The sequence below is a fragment of the Stomoxys calcitrans genome, chromosome 1, assembly GCF_963082655.1.
Source record: "Stomoxys calcitrans chromosome 1, idStoCalc2.1, whole genome shotgun sequence".
NCBI classification, from domain to species: Eukaryota; Metazoa; Arthropoda; class Insecta; order Diptera; family Muscidae; genus Stomoxys; species Stomoxys calcitrans.
The window spans coordinates 146,263,930-146,286,065 of NC_081552.1; the positions used below are offsets into that span (position 1 = coordinate 146,263,930).

General features: G+C 40.2%; 1 protein-coding gene across 1 annotated transcript in view; it reads right to left on the minus strand.

Annotated features, from left to right (window-relative positions):
* Positions 1-1,712: 1,712 nt before the first annotated feature.
* LOC106094739 (odorant receptor 63a) overlaps positions 1,713-22,136 on the minus strand; it is a 69,944-nt gene continuing 49,520 nt past the window's right edge. The window contains exons 5-10 of the mRNA XM_059370956.1: positions 8,378-8,482; positions 8,155-8,320; positions 7,625-7,734; positions 7,477-7,571; positions 1,877-2,032; positions 1,713-1,809 (exon numbers count right to left, since the gene is read on the minus strand). Coding sequence (XP_059226939.1) covers positions 1,756-1,809; positions 1,877-2,032; positions 7,477-7,571; positions 7,625-7,734; positions 8,155-8,320; positions 8,378-8,482 — 686 coding nt within the window. The 3' untranslated portion in view covers positions 1,713-1,755. The remainder of the gene's footprint in view (positions 1,810-1,876; positions 2,033-7,476; positions 7,572-7,624; positions 7,735-8,154; positions 8,321-8,377; positions 8,483-22,136) is intronic.

Consider the following 22,136-nt stretch of genomic DNA (forward strand, 5'->3'; position numbering starts at 1 on the left):
TTTTTTACAACAGTAAAAAGTTTTACGCAGCTAAATATTTAGGACGAAATCATGGACTTTTGGCCAACAAATTTTGATTTTCATAATTCTACTTTAATTCGTTCACTGCGGGCGAAGATACAGATAATATTGGGTTGCCTAAAAAGTAATTGCGGATTTTTTAAAGGAAAGTTAATGCATTTTTAATGAAACTTAGAATGAACTTTAATCAAATATATAATTGCCGTTTTGTTCGATAACCTTTTGCCATCTTCCTGGCAAATTTAGTATTCCACGCACATAGAACTTGTGGCCTTTATCTGCAAAAAACTGAACCAAGTGCGATTTTATAGTCTCATCATTGCCGAAAGTTGTACCATTTAAGGAGTTCTGCAAAGATCGAAATAAATGGTAGTCTGATGGTGCAAGGTCAGGGCTATATGGTGGATGCATCAAAAGTTCCCAGCCAAGCTCACTCAGTTTTTGGCGAGTGACCAAAGATGTGTGCGGTCTAGCGTTGTCCTGGTGGAATATGACACCTTTACGATTGACCAATTCTGGTCGCTTCTCCTTGATGGCTGTATTCAATTTGTCCAATTGTTGACAGTAAACATCGGAATTAATCGTTTGGATTCTTGGAAGCAGCTCAAAATATACCACATCCTTCCAATACCACCAAACAGACAGCATAACCTTCTTTTGGTGGATATCAGCCTTTGAAGTGGTTTGAGCTGGTTCACCATGCTTGGACCATGATCGTTTTCGACTAACGTTGTTGTAAACAATCCATTTTTTATCTCCAGTTATGATTCGTTTTAAAAACGAATCGAATTCATTGCGTTTAAGGTGCATATCACAAGCGTTGATTCGGTTTGTTAAATGAATTTCTTTCAATACATGTGGTACCCAAATATCAAGCTTTTTCTCCAGTCCAAGACTTTTTATGTGATAATGAACGGTTGATTTTGGTATATTTAACTTCTCTCCTATCTCACGCTCAGCTACATGACGATCCAATTCGATTAATGCTTAAAATTTGCTTAGAACTTGTCAACGCCGACTATATGCAAAATCAGCAATTACTTTTTGGGCAACCCAATAGTACGTACAGTTTGGAATTTCATGTAAATTTTGACCCAAATGTTCACATTTTGAAAATCACTGCGCTATCCATATTAAGGCCTGTACGCTACGCAAATGAAATTTTCGTTGCCATAAGAAGTGTTTTGACATATCTTAAGCAAAAATTTCGCTGCAGGTACGCAGCCCAAATAAAATTTTCTTTGCGTAACCAACCGGTGACATAATATGCACTGGAGAATTTTTGCTTGTAACTACGAATAAACAAAACCCTCATGCAAATAAGGTTACTTGCAAATAAAAACACTTAATTTCATTACATATGTGCGTTAGCCAAAAATGTTTAAAATCGGGCAAACTAAGGAATCGATGTTTGTCACTATTTTGTAGTCTACATAACTATTTTCCAGTGGAGACATAAATATCTTGGCTGCAACTGAAAATTTCCCTAAAGGTTCGTACAGAGCTTTAGAGGTTGAAGCTTTAACGTCTTGAGCTGGACGTTGGACTCTTTTAAAGATGTAAATAATAGTTGCAATTATATTCGTTGGTTGTGACTAAACATTTATTCAAATTATTTTGTGCGCCGTTGAAATTGTAACTTGAAACGCCTCGTGCATGAATTAAGTGGAGTTTACATATTTTCAGATACTTTATTATTGTTTATTCTCTAATTGTTGGTGGAACTTTAATATTTTATTCGGCTACGTTTCTTAAGAGAAGAAAATATGATCCGCTGGTTCTAATCATCTGTGGGAATTTTAAATGGATTTTATTACGTGGAAAGCAAATAATCGTTTGACTTGCATGTACTTACCGACATTAGTGTGGGCAATGACATAGTCGTGAACCAGGAAATTTGGAAGTAGAAATTTCGACTGGTCCGTAGGATCATCATTCCAAGCAACTGCTTGAATTCCTCTGACTCGTTGTACCACTCACAGCTAAAGAAAGCATATGGGATCTTTTCGCACTATGTAAAATAAAAAAAGACTTTGTGTGTTATTAGTTTCATAGAAATTGGTGTAAAAGTCGGTGATCGGTCATAACGACACATACTTTTTTGAGCGTTGTGACCGCCATGAAGTACGGCCAGAACGCCCACTGGGCTTTCAGGCTGTTTCAAGTTGTAAAGTAATAGAAACAATATTCTAAATGATTACAGAAATTCAAGTTAATTGAAATGAGAACTAAGAAAATAAAAAAAAAACAATAACATATCTTCTTATATATACAAATCAATTTGTACGCGGGACCCTCCCCCCCAGCCCAACCCCCAAAACCTACCAAATATATATATAGACCAGTCCCACCCCCAAAGTAGCAGTGTTAGCATAGAATAATTGGAAGTTGATATGGTTCAGTCCTGAAACTTTGTTCCAAGTCGTCCATGGCTCCTGAATTAAGGCAATATATATCTTGCCCATGCTGATTTTCTCCATCAGAGCATCTGTAGCAGTCTCGCCCCGGTGGAGGTTTATCTGGATTACCTCAATCATTGGTCCTCCAGTAAATGGGCAACTGGGGAGTAGGTGACGATCTCATCGTCTGTTACCTGTTCTTTAGACTGCATTGACTTGACCTGTCACTGAACTGCCTGATATTATCGTTTTAAGTTCTTTGCCTAGTCTAGACCAGTCCCACCCCCAAAACCTACCAAATATATATATAGACAAATCAATGACAATAGTTCAGTCCTGAAACTTTGTTCCGAGTCGTCCATGGCTCCTGAATTAAGGCAATATATATCTTGCCCATGCTGATTTTCTCCATCAGAGCATCTGTAGCAGTCTCGCCCCGGTGGAGGTTTATCTAAATTACCTCAATCATTGGTCCTCCAGTAAATGGGCATCTGGGGAGTAGGTGACGATCTCATCGTCTGTTACCTGTTCTTTAGACTGCATTGACTTGACCTGTCACTGAACTGCCTGATATTATCGTTTTAAGTTCTTTGCCTAGTCTAGACCAGTCCCACCCCCAAAACCTACCAAATATATATATAGACCAATCATGACAATATGTGACTCAAATGAAAGGTATTTAAGAGTAGAAAACGGATCTGCTATCCAATTGTCGGACTAAGTGTTTAGGGAACCACCCCAAAACTCCCCTAAATCGGACATATTTACCGACTTTGGCAATATGGGACTCAAATGAGAGGTATTGGCGAGTAGAATACGAATTTGGTAACCAAATGTGGCACCAAGGGGTGGCCCCCTACCCTTCCGCAAAACATCCCCAAAACAGGACTTATTTACTGATCATGGTAATAAGGGTCTCACATAAAAGGTATTTAAGTGTAGAATACCAATGTGATATCCAAATGTGGGACCAAGTGTATGGGGGGCCGCCTCTTCCAGAAACAACCCCCAAAGAGGACAAATTTAATACATTGGCAATATGGGGCTCAAATGAAAGGTATTTGGGAGTAAAGCACGAATCTGATATAAATATTCGGGAAAAAGTGTGTATGGCCACCCCACCACCATAACACCACCCATATAGGACGTAGTTGCTGACCATTCCAATATGGGGCTGTAATAAGAAGTATTTTAGAGTAGAACACGAATCTGTTATATATTTTCAGGGCCAAGCCACTGAACGGCCGCCCCATCCCCCAAAACCTCCCAAAACCGGTCATGTTTGCCGACTGTGGGAATATGGGGCTCAAGTGAAAGGTATTTGGGAGAAGACCACGAATCTGGTATAAACATTCGGGATCAACTGCCTAGGGGACGTCCCACCCCCATAACAACGCCAAAATAGGACGCATTTGGTCACCATGACAATTTTAGGTCTTAAAAGGAGTGTATCTTGACATTCATAGTTTTTAGGGCCCATACCCTAAATCCGACTTATTTGCTGACTTTTGCAATAAGGGGTTTAAATGAAAGGTATTTCAGATTCGAAAACAAATTTGATATCCAATTTTGAGGCCAATGGCAATATGGGGTTCAAAAAACGATTTTTGAGAGTAGAGCACGATGCTGATATATTTTCAGGGCGACCACCACACTCCCCAAAACACCCCCAAATCGGGCATATTTACCAACCACGTCAATGTGGGGTTCCAATGAAAGGTATTGGGGGTCTACCCCTTCCCTAAAACACCCGACAAACAACTATTATTATTTGCTGACTTTTGCAATAAGGGGTTTAAATGAAAGGTATTTCAGATTCGAAAACAAATTTGATATCCAATTTTGAGGCCAATGGCAATACGGGGTTCAAAAAAATGATTTTTGAGAGTAGAGCACTATGCTGATATATTTTCAAGGCGACCACCACACTCCCCAAAACACCCCCAAATCGGGCATATTTACCAACCACGTCAATGTTGGGGGTCTACCCCTTCCCTAAAACACCCGACAAACAACAATTATTTACGAACCATCACAATATGGGGCTCAAATAGAGGTATTTGGGAGTAGAATACGAATCTGATATCTAAATGTGGGACCATGTATTTGGGGCAAAATGTTTGAGGACGCCTCATCCCATTAACTCCTCTTAAGCCAATGGCAATACGGGGTTTAAATAAATGGTATTTGAGAGAAGAGCACGATGCTGATATTTTTTTCAGGGCCAAGAGTCTAAGGAACCACCTCACCCGCGAAAACACCCCTTTATCCGACATCATAACAATATCGAGCTGAAATAAGGACTTTTAATAATGGTGTATATCTTACATCCAAACGTTAATGACCCTAAATCCCATATGACCAGTAAAGATCATATGGGATTTAGATTAAGGTATTTATATTGTTATGCTTTTGCGATATACATATATAAATTTCATTGCATGGTATTAATTGTCGAAAATATATATTCAAAGTATAATTTTGTTCCATGTTAAGTAAAAGAAGGCGCAGAGGAGCGATCCCGGTTCAGCTAGTACAATATAAAAATTATTTCTGGTTTTATCAAACGGCAAAGATTTTGCTGAATTTTTAAATTAGCAAAAGAAATGCACTCTCTTTAGACCTCCTTTCTTGTTATAGGGTGTTATGTCCGTCCACAGGTATTTCACAATGCCCAAGAAAAAAATTATGGGATTTTCACCAAGTTTAAAGCGAACATAACACACAAAAAAAAAATAATGTCTAGACAGGCTTTTTTTCTTTCTTCTTATATATTGCTATGTTATTGCCATGTGACTTTGTTGTTGCTTCTTGAATTCCTCACTTGAAATTATTTCTACCAAAAATATAAACTTTTTATATTTTTAATGAAAGGGACACGGTTATAGCTATATAGAAAATTTTCCTCATGTACTGAAAATCTGAATTATGCTCCAAATCGGACCAAACTTGAATATTGCTACCATATTACCGATCTCCTGTCTTAAGGTCTAAGGACCATAAGAACCGTATGTATTTCTTGTCAACTTTGGTCACGATCGTACAATTATTTGACCAACCCCATCTCCCAAATAAACATCTAGCAGCCGTATTCACAAAAATATATGGAGGAGTTATAAACTCCTGCATTCACAAACAGTGTTACCACTCCAGAAAATTATTGGGTTGCCCAAAAAGTAATTGGGTTGCCCATGTCGTCTACTAAAGTTTCAGTTTGGACATGGGTTTTTGAGAGAAACTTTTTTATCTTGGCAGCGTCTTTAACGCTATCGACCTGTTCGCAGAAAAGCTTCCAGGAGGCACGTTTTTCCGCTCTGTTAATCTTATCGTATTCCATGAGCAGTGTGTAATAAACATCCCAATAAATTTCCGCTTTTTTACGACGTGCTCTCTTAAAAAGACTGCGGACCTCTTTCTCAATATTGCAAATCTGCCCGGTCATCAATGGTTTTTCTTGTGTTGATTTCCTTTCCCGATGAGGACAACTATCTTCGAAGGATCCCACCAGTGCAGTCTTAATCCTGTTGACATTTTCGTCAATCTCTTCTATGCTTGGAAAATCTAAATTATCTTGCCCAAGTCTTCTTCTGAGTAGCCTTCCGAATTTTGTCCAGTTGGTCTTCAACTTATTCCGGAAGCTTATCGGATTCGGCGCTGGCCGTGCTAAACCTAGTGTAGCGATGGTCAGAGAAAGAGTGTTCCATGGAAGCTCTCCAATCCTGAACCTCATCGATCAGATTTTCGGAACATATCGTCACATCTAATACCTCCTCCTTAATCCTATTAACAAACGTAGCGGTGTTACCAATATTTAGTGTTATTAGGTCGTTAGTATTCAAGAACTCTGCCAGAGCTTGGTCCCGCTTATAAGAGTTGGTGGGTGCTACCTCACGAAATGTGGTGAGAGTTCGCATCACACCCTATCAGTGCCTCGTTTCATGTTTGTTTTACTTTCCTCACCAGCCGTTTCAGCTCCGACATGGGTGGTGGTGTCGGAGAGTTGAAAGGCAGATAAAGTAATGCCAGGTATGCTCCACTGTCTCCCTGTCTCACCACTGTTGCATCCGACGTTGAAAACTCTGGGGAAAATATATAATTCAAATTTTTATGACAAGTAACGCAGGTCCTCGGCCGAGTACCAATGTTAGCATAGAATAATTGGTAGTTGATATGGTTCAATCCAGAAACTTTGTTCCGGGTCGTCCATGGCTCCTGAATGAAGGCAATATGAATCTTACCCTTGCTGATTTCCTCCATCAGAGCGTTTGTAGCAGTTTCGCTCCTGTGGAAGTTTATCTGAATTACCTCAATCATTGGTCCTCTAGTAATTGGGCATCTTGGGAGAAGGTGATGATCTCATCGTCTGCTCCCTGTTCTTTAGACCGCATTGACTTTCCTGTCACTGCACTGGCTGATGTTATCGTTTTGAGTTCTTTGCCTAGTCTAGTCTTCCGACTCTTCATAAAGTCGGTAATGGTTCCATCGTCGGGTCCCTGTTCGTTGAGTTGCATTGAGACTCCTGTCGCTGCGCTGCCTAATGTTTCAATATTAGGATCTTTACCTATCTCAGTATTCCGAATCTTGAAGTCGATGATGGGTCTGTCGTCGGGTTCCTGTTTGTTAGGCTGTGTTGGGTCTCTCGCCACTGCACTGCCTGATATTTTAGTATTAGGATCTTTGCTTCTCCTAGTCTTTCCAATATTGAGAGATGCCGTGATTGTTTCGTTGGCGGCCCCCTGTTTATTGGGCGGAGTTGAGTGACCTGCCATTGCATGGCCTGATGTCGCAGAATGAGAATTTCTGCCTATCCCAGTATTCCCAATCTTGAAAAAGACAGCTTTGCTCCCGTACTGCGCCATGCCTTAGGTCTTAGCCAAACTTGCCACGGAGACTTAATCAATGCCAACCACAAAGAGAGTTCCTCCCTCCTTCTCCTCCCTGTGGAAGACTTCCCACTTCTCTGCGACCAAACATTCGCTTTGCTTGCCCAAAAATCCCAACATCCGTTCCGTCGCAAATTTGTCAAACGGTAAGTGGGAAGATAAATAACTCTTACCTCTGTTGTTAAGCGTTGGCCATTGTAGCAGTATAAAACAATTTCGTAACCGGCTGCCGAAATATACATCAGCATGCGGATCAAGGTCATTAAGTCTGATTCCTTAAAAAACAGATGGTATTATATGCTCCTTCCACAACAAGGCTACTTACCAAACCAACACCCATCTGGAATAGTACAATTCCCCAGTTTAGCATGCTGAGCATAAATTGAGATAGACTGATGTGTTTGTAAATCCTGCGCAATTCATCCATGTATCTGTAGAATACACTGTTACTTCATAACTCAGTGACAAGATGATAGAAGGTGCACTCAAAGAGGATTCTAGACAGCTTTACGTAATGATGTGTACAAGTACACTCTTGAGTGGCTCATGTTATCCAGTACGAGCGACTATTGCCATATCAAAAGTTTAATTATTCCCTTGAGGTTGGTACTATATTCGTTTTTCGCGATATTTTTCTTGTGGTTAAAATAATTTAAATGTTAAACAAAATTAGAGCGACATGCCCTTATTATTGAATCGAACAGCACTCATTAATATGTGAGAAGTTTGCCCTGTTCTTCAATGGAATGTTTTGGGCAAAACTTGAATTTGCAATTTTACAGTTTTGACATATCCCCTTTGATACACTCTCTTACCATTCTTGGTATATCTTCAATGAAAGATAGACATACTCGGATACCCTTTGGTATTGGTAAATGCAATACCGCAAATATTCTACTCGACGTTCCTTGGGCACATCCGGGGCAGTAGAATTCTCAATTAGCATTATAAGTACTTTTACCAAGCCCACTGCATGGACACATAAGACAATGAAAACACCGTCAAAGCTAACAGCGCCTATTTAAATATGGATTGTTAGTTAAACGAAGAAATCATTGTGACGTTCAATCTTACATATTCCGGAAATATAGCAGGCACAGGTTCCTAGAAACATTTCTATATGGTAATACGGAAAGGACAAGCCTTTGTCCTGCCAAAAAGGATAATAAGAGGGAAAAGCTGAAAAAGATAGGAGGATATCGAAATTTCTAATTTGGCGTGAATGCCTTAAAACAAAACAAGTAAAAAGGTGTTAAGTTCGGCAGTTCGGTATATATGTAAACCACCTTTCGTCAAATCCGGGGAAAAATGCTATATCGAAATATGTTCCGATTTGGACCAAATACTGATAAGTACAAGTCATTGTTCAACTGTGTAAAACCAAAGTTTGATCTTTTTAGTAGGTATATCTAAAAATAAACCGATCTGAACCATAAACGACACGGATGTCGAAAAGCCTAACATACGTCACTGTGTCAAATTTCAGTGAAATCGGATTATAAATGCGCCTTTTATTGGGCCAAGGCTTTTCATCGAGATATCGGTCTATATGGCAGCTATATCCAAATCTGGACCGATTTCGAGCAAGTTGCAGGTAAATGTCGAAGAGCCTAACAGAACTCACTGCCCCAAATTTCGGCGAAATTGGATAATAAATGCGCCTTTTATGGACCTAAAACCATAAATCAAGAGTTCGGTCTATGTCGCAGCTATATCCAAATCTGAACCGATCTGAGCCAAATTGAAAAATAATATCGAAAGTTTTAACACAACTCACTGTCCTAAATTTCAGCAAAATCGGGTAATAAATGTGGCTTTTATGGCCCTAAGACCCTAAATCAGAGGATTCTATATGGCAGCTATATCCAAATCTGGACCGATCTGAGCCAAATTGACGGAGAATGTTAAGGGGCCTAACATAACTCACTGTCCCAAATTTCAGCAAAATCGGATAATAAATATGGATTTTATTGGCCTAAGACCCTAAATCGGTGGATCGGTCTATATGGGGGCTATATCAAGATATAGTCCGATATAGCCCATCTTCGAACAAAGAAGGCTTATGGACAAAGAAGGAATCTATGCAAAATTTCAGCTCAATATCTCTATTTTTAAAGACTGTAGCGTGATTTCAACAGACAAACGGACAGACGGACGGACATGTATATTACGTTGATCAAGAATATACATACTTTATAGGGTCGGAAGTGGATATTTCGAAGTGTTGGAAACGGAATGACAAAATGAATATACCCCCATCCTACGGTGGTGGGTATAAAAATCATATTATAGGTTACCAGGTCTCAGATCAATTTAGTCGTTTTGTTAATAAATGTGGTTTTAAGATTCAATAAAAGAAATTAAGTGTCGAAGTTAATGTAGTGTTTTAATTACACACACATATATATATATATATATATATATATATCATTGGCACAAATGAAAATACTATCGTTATACCCTAAACCACTACTGTGGTACAAGGTGTTATAACTTAGTGAATTTGTTTGTTTGTTTGTAACATCCAAAAGGAAGAGAGATAGACCCATTGATAAGTATATCGATCGACTCAAAATCACTTTCTGATTTGATTTAGCTATGTCTGTCGGTCTGTCCATGTCAATTTGTATACAAAGTACAAGTCGGAATTTTCATCCGATCGTCTTCAAATTTGGTACAGGCATGTTTTTCAGTCCAGAGACGAATCCTATTGAAATTGGAAAAACGGTTCAGATTTGGATATACCTCCAATATATATGTTCATCCGATTTTCAGTAATAATGCAATAAAATGGTCATATGTGAACCGATTCTCTTGAAATTTGGCAGGATGGATTTTTTTTATGACTTTCGACATTACTGGACATTCGACATTTCATGGAAATCGTTTCAGATTTAAATATAGCTCTCATATATATATATCGCCCAATTTTCACTCCTAGAGCCACTGCAAGCGCATTTATTGACCAATCTTCCCAAAACTTCGTACAACGCTTTCCTCGTAACGCAACGCTTTATTACGTACAACGCTTTGCTCGAAATCGGTTCAGATTTGGATATAGCTCCCATATATATGTTCATCCGATTTTCAGTAATATTGCAATAAAATGGTCGTTTGTTAACCGATTCTCTCGAAATTTGGCAGGAAGGTTTTTCTCTTAACATCACTGGTGAATTTCATGGCAATCGGTTCAGATCTAGATATAGCTTTCACATATATATATATATATCTATATATAAACATGAATTTGTGTTTGTATGTTTGTTTGTGGGTTTTGTAAATTTGTTTGTTCCGTTTAGACTCAAAAACGGCTGAATCGATTTCTTCCATTTCTTCCGGAAGGAGCAATAGGCTACATAATTTATTGATATCGGTGGGGGGGCGGACCCTCCCCCTTACTCTAAAAGTACGACCCCAAAATAAAAGTGAACCGATCGGACAATATGGGACTTAAATGAAAGGTATTCAAGAGTAGACAACGAATTTCATATTAAAAATTGTATCCAATTAACTGGGGGGGCCGCCCCGACCCAAACCCCCTTCAACTACGTTTATTAGACGATAATCACAATATGGGACTCGAATGAAAGGTATTTGGGAGTAGATTACGAAAATGGTCAGGAAGAAGGAAAAGGCTTTTTAGTTTATTGATATTGCAAGGGGCGGACCCTCCCCCGTTACCCCAAATACACCAGTTAAAATCAAAAGTGGACCGAAAGGGACGATATGAAAGGTATTGGGGAGTAGAATACGAATATGGTATTAAAAATTAAATATGCGAGGGGTCGTCCAATCCCAAAAACTCCCCCAAAACAAACATATTGGACGTAAATATCAATATGGGACTCAAATGAAAGGCATTCGGGACTAGACTATGAATATGACATAAAAAATGAGGTCCAAGTTATTGGGGGTCTCCCCACCCTCAAATGGGAATATAATTCGATCCTAGCTTGACGAGCCTCAAATGAGAGGCATTTAGTAACAAATTACGAATATGACATTAAACTTTGTGTCCAAGAATCTGTGTGGTGCTTTACCTCCTAAAGTCGCCTCCAATAATTTATTGGAGTGAGGCGCCCCTCCACTAAACGGCTGTATACACCAATTATGACAACATGGAGTTAATTTCAAAGTATAAGGTTGTGGAGTGCGAATATGATATCTTTATTCTGCTCATATATCTAGCGGACCACATAAACTCAAAACAGTTGGTCAATTATAATGACCTAACAGGACACTGCCGACATACCCTCAAAGTTATAACGTTTAGTGTGATAGCAGTAATTGCAAACCTTAACGTCAAGTGGCAGCCATTTCTAGCTCATCGGCAAGGAGCCTTCTTTCCTAGAAAATTCCAAAAAACGTGCTGCGTGTATGACGATTCAACAGGTAGCAATAAAGTCAGTTATAGACAATTAACACATGATGATCAATGTTACAGGCGTGATATGCGATTTCGCAAGGATCCGGGGTGACATGGAACGGAGAAATTTTAAGTTATTTTGGGTATTAAAGTCTAAACCTTTCCCTTATCGATGGCAGCACTAGCATTTAAATAAGCGCCATCTATTCTGTTTGCAAATGGATCAATTGAATAGAGAGGCCACCACGAACAGAGTGAGGGCAGAGTGGTTAAAATTGATCATGCAGCTCTTTTCTGTGTTATGGCAACCTATCGGTCCGTAAAATAAAGAAAAGTAATGTACAGGATTTTCGTTGCGGTCGTTTGCTGTATTATTTTTTAAATTTCCCAACCTAAGACGGTCCTTAACAATAGGGTTTTCAGGTAGTTTAAGTTGCTATCTTTGCCATAGATAAAATTTGATTTAAAATAGTGCGAATATCCAAGTTTGTGTTAAACTGTAAGAGGTGAAGGCTCAACGAACGGACACAGAATCAGAGCCATTGGAAAGTAGATTACGTTACAGAGGTGACATTTCCCTACGTCTTGAAAGCGAAGGCTCAGTGAAGTGGGTTTGATTGAAAATGTAGCTCCTTTTTATAGTCGAGCCCAAGCAGCGTGCCGATAAGCACACATTTTATTCGTTTCGCCAAGTCAAACAGCTGATTTTATAAAGGGAAAATAGCTGTTTTCAATGACTTAGCGAACGAATCGAGTGACAACAAGTGACCATTTACAATTTCTTTGCCCGAGATCTTTTTTAAAGGCAAACAAAGGATAATGGGCAAAATTTTCAAAGCTATTGGAGCTATTTCAGGTTCTCAACCAATTCGGACCATGCTTGGTTTGGCTGTTGGAGACCATAGTAGATGTCAATGTGCAAAATGTCAGCCAAAATTGGATAAGAATTGAGCCCTATAGAGGCTTAAAAATTAAAATCGGGAGATCTATTCATATGGGATCTATATCAGGCTATGGACCCATTTAGTCCATATTTGGCACGTATTTTTAGCCAAATCGCATAAGAATTGCTCAAAGCGTCAAATTAGGAGGTCAGTTTATATGGGAGCTTTATCAAGTTTTAAACCGGTTTGAACCATACTTAGCACAGATGTTGAAAGTCATAACAAAATAACCTATACAAAATTTTAAACAAATCGGATAAGAGTTGAGACGTATAGGGACTCTAGAGGTTAAAATCCAAAAATCGGATTATATGGCAGTTATATCAAAACATGGAACGATATAGCCCATTTACAATCCCAGCCGACCTATACTAATAAGATGTATTTGTACAAAATGTCAAGCGGCTTGCTTTACTCTTTCGAAAGTTTGCGTGCTTTCGACAGACAGACAGACGGACATGGCTAGATCGACTTAAAATGTCATGGCGACCAAGAATATATATACATATATCCTAACTGACCTACACTAACAGGAAGTATTTTTGCAAAATTTCATGCGCCTAGCTTTATCCCTTCGAAAGTTAGCGTGCTTTCGACAGATAGACGGACCGACATGGCTAAATCGACTTAAAATGTCAAGACGATCAAAAATATACATATATACTTTGTTGGGTCTCAGATAAATATTTCGATGCTTTACAAACGGAATGACTAAATTAGTTTATGATGGAGGGTTAAAAAAAAAAACAAATTTAGTGGTCTAGGCCGTAAGTTTTTGTACTGAAGTCTTAAATTATTATTGTCGCAACTACTATTGAAGGAATATACAGTCCTGAAAATTTTTTCTGATATTTATGCCATGGGTAAGCCGAAGATACTTACCCCTGGGCAAGGGCGTCATTAGATAGGCCGACATAAGTGGGAATTCGATTGAACTAAAAAAAAAAGTAAAAGCGTGCTAAGTTCGACCGGGCCGAATCTTATATACCCTCCACCATGGATCGCATTTGTCGAGTTCTTTTCCCGGCATCTCTTCTTAGGCAAAAAAAGATAAAAAAAAATTTGCTCTGCTATTAGAGCGATATCAAGATATGGTCCGGTTTGGACCACAATTAAATTATATGTTGGAGACCTGTGTAAAATGTCAGCTAATTCAAATAAGAATTGCGCCCTTTGAGGGCTCAAGAAGTATAACAGAGAGATCGATTTATATGGGATCTGTATCGGGCTATTGACCGATTTAGACCATAATAACACGTACAAAATTTTAAGCAAATCGGATAATAATTGCGACCTCTAGAGGCTCAAGAAATCAAGATCCCAGATCGTTCATATGGCAGCTATATCAGGTTATGAACCGATTTGAACCTTATTTGACACAGTTGTTGAAAGTAAGAATAAAATACGTCGTGCAAAAATTTCATTCCAATCGGATAAGAATTGCGCCCTCTACAAGCTAAAGAAGTCAAGACCCAAGATCGGTTAATATGGCAGCTATATCAGGTTATGGACTTATATGGCCCATTTACAATACCAACCGACCTACACTAATAAGAAGTATTTGTGCCAAATTTCAAACAGCTAGCTTTACTCCTTCGGAAGATAGCGTGCTTTCGACAGACAGACGGACGGACATGGCTAGATCGACATAAAATATCGCGACGATCAAGAATATATATACTTTGTGGGGTCTCAGACGTAATAGTAGTTACAAACAGAATGACAAAATTAGTACCATCCTATGGTGGAGGGTGTAATAGACAAAATGATCACAATGTGATGGAAATCAACAGCGAGCATCACCAACAACAAATTCAGCTCCATCTATTGGGGGGTAGAAATTATTTGAATAGTAAAGCCAACCCGAACAAAGAAAAAGAGCGCGAGAGTTACAGGAGAGTGTGTTCAAAGTTGATCATATGATTTCCACTGATGTTTTGGCAAGTTGTCTGTCCTTCGATTAAATAAAAAAAGAAAAAACTTTTGACAGGTTTCGGTTTTATTTTTTAACCCTCCTACCCTGTGAGAAGCTTATACAATAGTCTAAAAGTTCTATAAAAGCAAAGAAGAATTCAGCTAGTATATATATATATATATATATATATATATATATATATATATATATATATATATATATATATATATATATATATATCGCCCGATTTTAACTTCTAGAGTCACAGAGAGCGCATATATTGACCCATCTTGCCAAAATTTTGCAAACCGCTTTCCTCGATAACTGCCACAGTATCTGAGAAAATTGCCCGAAATCGGTTGAGATTTAGGTATAGCTCCCATATACATGTTAGTCCGATTTTGAGAAATATTGCAAGAAAGTGCTAATTTTATAACCAATTCTCTTGAAATTTTGCAGGAAGAATTCTCCTATGACTCTAGATATTACTACATATTATTATTTTGCAATAATGTTGTCATTTCTCCACCGTATTTATTACAATATTAACATATTTACTCTACATTTGATCGGGGTTATTTAACTACCCATCTGAAAACATCCGCCGAGGTCCATCAAAATGGGTTCAGAATTGAATATAGCTCCCACATTGTACTAAGAGGGTAGGTCTAGAGTATTATGCTGTCGGCACCATCCAACTTTTGCCCTTCCTTACTGGCTTTTATTTTATTATTATTATTTTATTAGTTTACACTTTATTTTTATACCCTCCACCTTAAGATGGGGGGTATACTAATTTCGTCATTCTGTTTGTAACTACTCGAAATATTCGTCTGAGACCTCATAAAGTATGTATGTCGTGACATTTTATGTCAATCTAGCCATGTCCGTCCGTCCGTCCGTCTGTCCGTCGAAAGTACGCTAACTTCCGAAGAAGTAAAGCTAGCCGCTTGAAATTTTGCACAAATACTTCTTATTAGTGTAGGTCGGTTGGTATTGTAAATGGGCCATATCGGTCCATGTTTTGATATAGCTGCCATATAAACCGATCTTGGGTCTTGACTTCTTGAGCCTCTAGAGTGCGCAATTCTTATCCGATTAAAATGAAATTTTGCACGACGTGTTTTGTTATGATATCCAACAACTGTGCCAAGTATAGTTCAAATCGGTATATAACCTGATATAGCTGCCATATAAACCGATCTTGGGTCTTGACTTCTTGACTCTCTAGAGGGCGCAATTCTTATCCGATTGGAATGGAATTTCGCACGACGTATTTCGTTATGATACCCAACAACTGTGTTAAGTATGGTTCAAATCGGTCCATAACCTGATATAGCTGTCATATAAACAGATCTGAGGATTTGACTTCTTGACTTCTTTATTTTTACTTTCAACAACTGTGTCAAATAAGGTTCAAATCGGTAAATAAACTGATATAGCTGCCATATAAACCGATCTGGGATCTTGACTTCTTGACCCCTAGAGGTCGCAATTATTATCCGATATGCCTGACATTTTGTACGATGGATCCTCTCATGACCATCAACAAACGTGTTAATTTTGGCCTGGATCGGTCTATAGCCCGATACAGATCCCATATAAATCTTTCTCTCTATTTTACTTCGTGAGCCCCAATGGGCGCAATTCTTATACGAATTGGCTGAAATTTTACACAGGTCTCCAACATATAATTTAATTGTGGTCCGAAACGGACCATATCTTGATATCGTTTTAATAGCAGAGCAACTCTTTTCTTATATCCTTTTTTGACTAAGAAGAGATGCCGGGAAAAGAACTCGACAAATGCGATCCATGGTGGAAGGTATATAAGATTCGGCCCGGCCGAACTTAGCACGCTTTTACTTGTTTTCGTTCTTAAAATCTTATTGAGATTCCATTGCAGGATATTGTCCGGCTTTAGACCATTGCTTCCGCTTCCATTCAAAGAATAGTATAAAAAACAAGCAAAAGCGTGCTAAGTTCGGCCGGGCCGAATCTAATATACCCTCCACCATGGATCGCATTTGTCGAGTTCTTTTCCCGGCATCTCTTCTTAGGCAAAAACGGATATAAGAAAAGAGTTGCTCTGCTATTAAAACGATATCAAGATATGGTCCGGTTCGGACCACAATTAAATTATATGTTGGAGACCTGTGTAAAATTTCAGCCAATTCGTATAAGAATTGCGCCCATTGGGGCTCACGAAGTAAAACAGAGAGAACGATTTATATTAGATCTGTATCGGGCTATAGACCGATTCAGACCATAATAAACGCGTTTGTTGATGGTCATGAGAGGATCCATCGTACAAAATTTCAGGCATATCGGATAATAATTGCGACCTCTAGGGGTCAAGAAGTCAAGATCCCAGATCGGTTTATATGGCAGCTATATCAGGTTATGAACCGATTTGAACCTTATTTGACACAGTTGTTGAAAGTAAAAATAAAATACGTCATGCAAAATCTCAGTCAAATCGGATAGGAATTGCGCCCTCTAGAAGCTCAAGAAATCAAATCCCCAGATCTGTTTATATGACAGCTATATCAAGTTATGAACCGATTTGAACCATACTTGGCACAGTTGTTGGATGTCATAACGAAATACTTCGTGCAAAAATTCATTCAAATCGGATAAGAATTGTGCCCTCTAGAGGGTCAAGAAGTCAAGACCCAAGATCGGTTTATATGGTAGCTATATCAGGTTATGGACCGATTTGAACAATACTTGGCACAGTTGTTGGGTATCATAACAAAACACTTCGTGCGAAATTATATTCCAATTGGATAAGAATTGCGCCCTCTAGAGGGTCAAGAAGTCAAGACCCAAGATCGGTTTATATGGTAGCTATATCAGGTTATGGACCGATTTGAACCGTACTTGGCACTGTTGTTGGATATAATAAGAAAACACGTCGTGCAAAATTTCATTTCAATCGGATAAGAATTGCGCACTCTAGAGGCTCAAGAAATCAAGACTCAAGATCGGTTTATATGGCAGCTATATCAGGTTATAAACCGATTTGAACCATACTTGACACAGTTGTTGGATATCATAACAAAACACGTCGTGTAAAATTTCATTCTGATCGGATAAGAATGGCGCACTCTAGAGGCTCAAGAAGTCAAGACCCAAGATCGGTTTATATGGCAGCTATATCAGGTTATGGACCGATTTGAACCATACTTGGCACAGTTGTTTGATGTCATAGCAAAACACGTCGTGCAAAATTTCATCCCAATCGGACAAGAATTGCGCACTCTAGACGCTCAAGAAGTCAAGACCCAAGATCGGTTTATATGGCAGCTATATCAGGTTATGAACCGATTTGAACCATACTTGGCACAGTTGTTTGATGTCATAGCAAAACACGTCATGCAAAATTTCATTCCAATCGGATAAGAATTGCGCACTCTAGAGGCTCAAGAAGTCAAGAAGTCAAGACCCAAGATCGGTTTATATGGCAGCTACATCAAAACATGGACCGATATGGCTCATTTACAATACCAACCGACCTACACTAATAAGAAGTAGTTGTGCAAAATTTCAAGCGGCTAGCTTTACTCCTTCGGAAGTTAGCGTGCTTTCGACAGACAGACAGACGGACGGACGGACGGACGGACGGATAGACGGACGGACATGGCTAGATCGACATAAAATGTCACGACGATCAAGAATATATATACTTTATGGGGTCTCAGACGAATATTTCGAGTAGTTACAAACAGAATGACGAAATTAGTATACCCCCCATCTTATGGTGGAGGGTATAAAAATATTTAAAAGTCAGCAATAGCGTATCGCGATTCAAGTTCGATTAAGAAATATCATCAGCGGGCGATGTCAAATGGATCATGGTGCTTTACAGCCATCCCAACTAGAGTAGATTGTAAAGCAATTTCAAATCTGAATTTTGAAAAGGTTATTAAGACGACTTGAGTAGGTTGCAAATGGAGTCCAAAGACTCAACATCTGCGGCGGTGGCGTTAGCCCGTAGCGTGTTGTCTTCCACTCTTATAGGTGTGGGTGCCTTGACACCTGTAGTCGAGAGTAATGCTTCAAGCGCAAAACTAGTCGTCGGACTAATTAATGAGGAAGAAACGTGGTAAAGGTGGTATTTCTGACTCGGATTCAGACAGCGACGGTGTCAATGAAACAGTCATCGCAACCGAATCGGGAGATGAGGGCATCGGGGTGACGGCAGAAATGAGCGATGGCTTTGCTAAGCTCACAAGCAGTCTGAGAAAGCGATCCGGTGCAAGACGAAGGAGACAGAGGAGCATGTACCGACAGCGTAATCGGGCGAAAGTGCAGGATGCTGGAAGGGATAGAACTGACATTCCAAGCACTTCTATGGAGCTGGAAAAAGAATCAGATCTCTCGAAGAGTATTGCACTGCTAAAATGCGGAATAAGAAAAAGAGCTCCCTGCTTTCAAGTACTCTGGGAAAACCATGCCAGCCATCCCGCAATGGAGACTCCAGACAGTGTCCTGCGGAGGTAGACAAAGTTGGAACAGGAACGAAGAAAGCGCGCACGGCCCCTGAGTCTTCATGGAGGACTGTAACTTCCAAAACGAGGCCACAGCCGTCACGGAAGGGGAAGATGGCCGCCGAGAATGGTAAGGAGCCGCCCTCTTACGCCAGAGTGGCAAGGAAGCACAACAGAGATGAGCTGACTTATGCAGTCATCAATATCGGCTGTGCATCCAGTAGGATTCCACCAGATCAGATGAAGTTGAAGATCTGGTTAACAATCGGATTTTTGAACATGCGTGGAACTCTGTTGAGGGTCGACCCATACAAATGATGAGCTGCGAGTTTAGAGATGTAGAGATAAAGATGTCTCTTTACACTGCGCTTTGCCTCGGCGGAATGTATTGATACCGTCAAATAGTTCGTCAGAGGTATTCACGCTCTCCGGGAGGGCGCAAAGCTCGACCTGGTGAGAAAGATGGATTTCCCCCTGCTCTCAAAGGCAGCTCAAGGGATGGGACAGTAAATTTGCGACGGAACGCATATTGGTATTCTTAGGCAAGCAAAACGATGGTTTGTTCGCAGGGAAGTGGGAGGTCTTCAACAGGGAGGAGAGGGAGAGAGGAACTCTCTTTGTGGTTGGCATTGATTAAGTCTCCGTGTCGAGTCGAGTGGGAATACTAGGATAGGCATAAATTCTCATTCTGCGACATCAGGCCGTGCATTGGCAGGTGACTCAACACCGCCCAATAAACAGGGGGCCGACAACGAGACAATCACGGCATATCTCAATATTGGAAAGACTAGGAGAAGCAAAGATCCTAATACTAAAATATCAGGCAGTGCAGTGGCGAGAGACCCTACACAGCCTAACAAACAGAAACCCGACGACGGACCTATCACCGACTTAAAGATTTGGAATACTGGGATAGGCAAAGATCCTAATATTGAAACATTAGGCAGCGCAGCGACAGGAGTCTCAATGCAACCCAACGAACAGTGAGCCGATGATGGTACCATCACCTGGGAGTAGGTGATGGTACCATCATCGGCTCACCATTTACTTAAGATTTGGAAGGCTAAGATAGGCAAAGATCCTAGTATTGAAACATCAGGCAGTACAGGGAATGGAAACCCAATACAGGTTAACAAACAGGGACCCGAAGATGGAACCATTACCGACTTTATAAAGAGTCGGAAGATTAGACTAGGCAAAGAACTTAAAGCGATGACATCAGGCAGTGCGGTGACAGGAAAGTCAATACTCTAAAGACAGGGAGCAGACGATGAGATCATCACCTACTCCCAAGATGCCCATTTACAGGAGGCCCAATGATTGAGGTAATCCAGATAAACCTCCACCGGAGCGAGACTGCTACAAACGCTCTAATGGAGAAAATCAACAAGGGCAAGATTCATATTGCCTTAATTCATGAGCCACGGAAGGCTACCCAGAAGAAGACTTGGGCAAGATAATTTAAATTGTCCAAGCATAGAAGACATTGACGAAAATGTCAACAGGATTACGACTGCACTGGCGGCGTCCTTCGAAGATAGCTGTCCTCATCGGGAAAGGAAATCAACCCAAGAAAAACCATTGAAGACCGGGCAGATTCGCAATATTGAGAAAGAGGTCCGCAGTCTTTTTAAGAGAGCATGTCGTAAAAAAGCGGAAGTTTATTGGGATGTTTATTACACACGGCTCATGGAATATGATAAGATTAACAGAGCGGAAAAACGTGCCTCCTGGAAGCTTTTCTGCGAACAGGTCGATAGCGTTAAAGACGCTGCCAAGATAAAAAAGTTTCTCTCAAAAACCCATGTCCAAACTGAAACTTAAGTAGACGACATGGGAATGAGAGCAGAGACAACGGAGGACATATTGAGCATTTAGATGAAAACACATTGTCCACAGGATACGAAGGGACTCACGGAGACACCGGAATCTTGGAATAGTAACCTTGATCTATGGTTTAAATTACGGATTTTATGGCGAAGGAATCCATGAGGAGCTTCAACCATTTAAGTCATCTGGACCTGATGGAATATTTCCGTCGTTACTGCAGAAAGGGGCAGACTATCTGTCGCCTCGTCTGGCCAAAAGAGTAGGACATCCAGCGAACTGCTTGCCTATGTCAAGGGAAGGTCGGTGGAGACTGCCCTGCACGAGGTTGTGCATAAATTAAAAGAATCTTTCGATGCCAAAACGTACACACTGGCGGTATGCATTGACATCGAGGGGGCTTTTAACAATGTGGGGACCCACTGATCCAATACTTAGACCAGTACCGGGTGGATCTGGTCCTTAGAGTCTGGAGGAACCATATGCTAAAGAACAGGTGGATATAAGGAGAAAGTGGCACAAGGCACGCCACAAGGGGGCATTTTGTCGCCACTCCTATGGGTGACCACCATAAATGACCTATTACGGATGCTGACTGAGGAGGGATTGGAATCCGTCTGCTCCGCAAACGATCTTATAGTTCTTCTAAGGGGTAAGGATCCAAACGAGCTATGCAGAAGGGCCCAAAAGGGTCTTGCATATGGGATATGACTGGGCTAGATCCTGAAGTCTCAATGTTAACCCAGAGAAGAGTGAAATATGCGTGTTCACGAGGAAGACGAAGGTGGGCCAATTTAACGCACCACGTTTCCGATATCTGACAAGGTCAAACGCTTAGATGTGATCTTGGACAGGAAACTAAATTGGAAGTGTCACATTCAGTACTGAGAAGGCTCACAGATGTTGGGCACTATGTAGATGGGTCGTAGGCTCGAAATGCGGCCTGCACCCTAGGATAGTCCACTGGCTCTACAGGAGCGTATCAGACCAATACTTACTTACGCCTCAGTACTTACTTGCGCCTCAGTTTGGTGGACTGCTATGGAGAAAAAGTGAAACATAAGGTTCAGAGAACATGTTGTCTTGGCATAGGCGGAGCGATGAGGACCACACCCTCTAGGGCACTGGAGACTATTCCAGATATCCTACCCATTGACATACAGATTAAGTTTGAGGCCGCCACTGCGGTTATGAGATTTAAGGCGATGGGAGAATAGATTGAGGATGGGAGCAGATCATACCATCGCGGTATAATGGAGACGACGATAGGAAACCTGGAAGGAAGGGA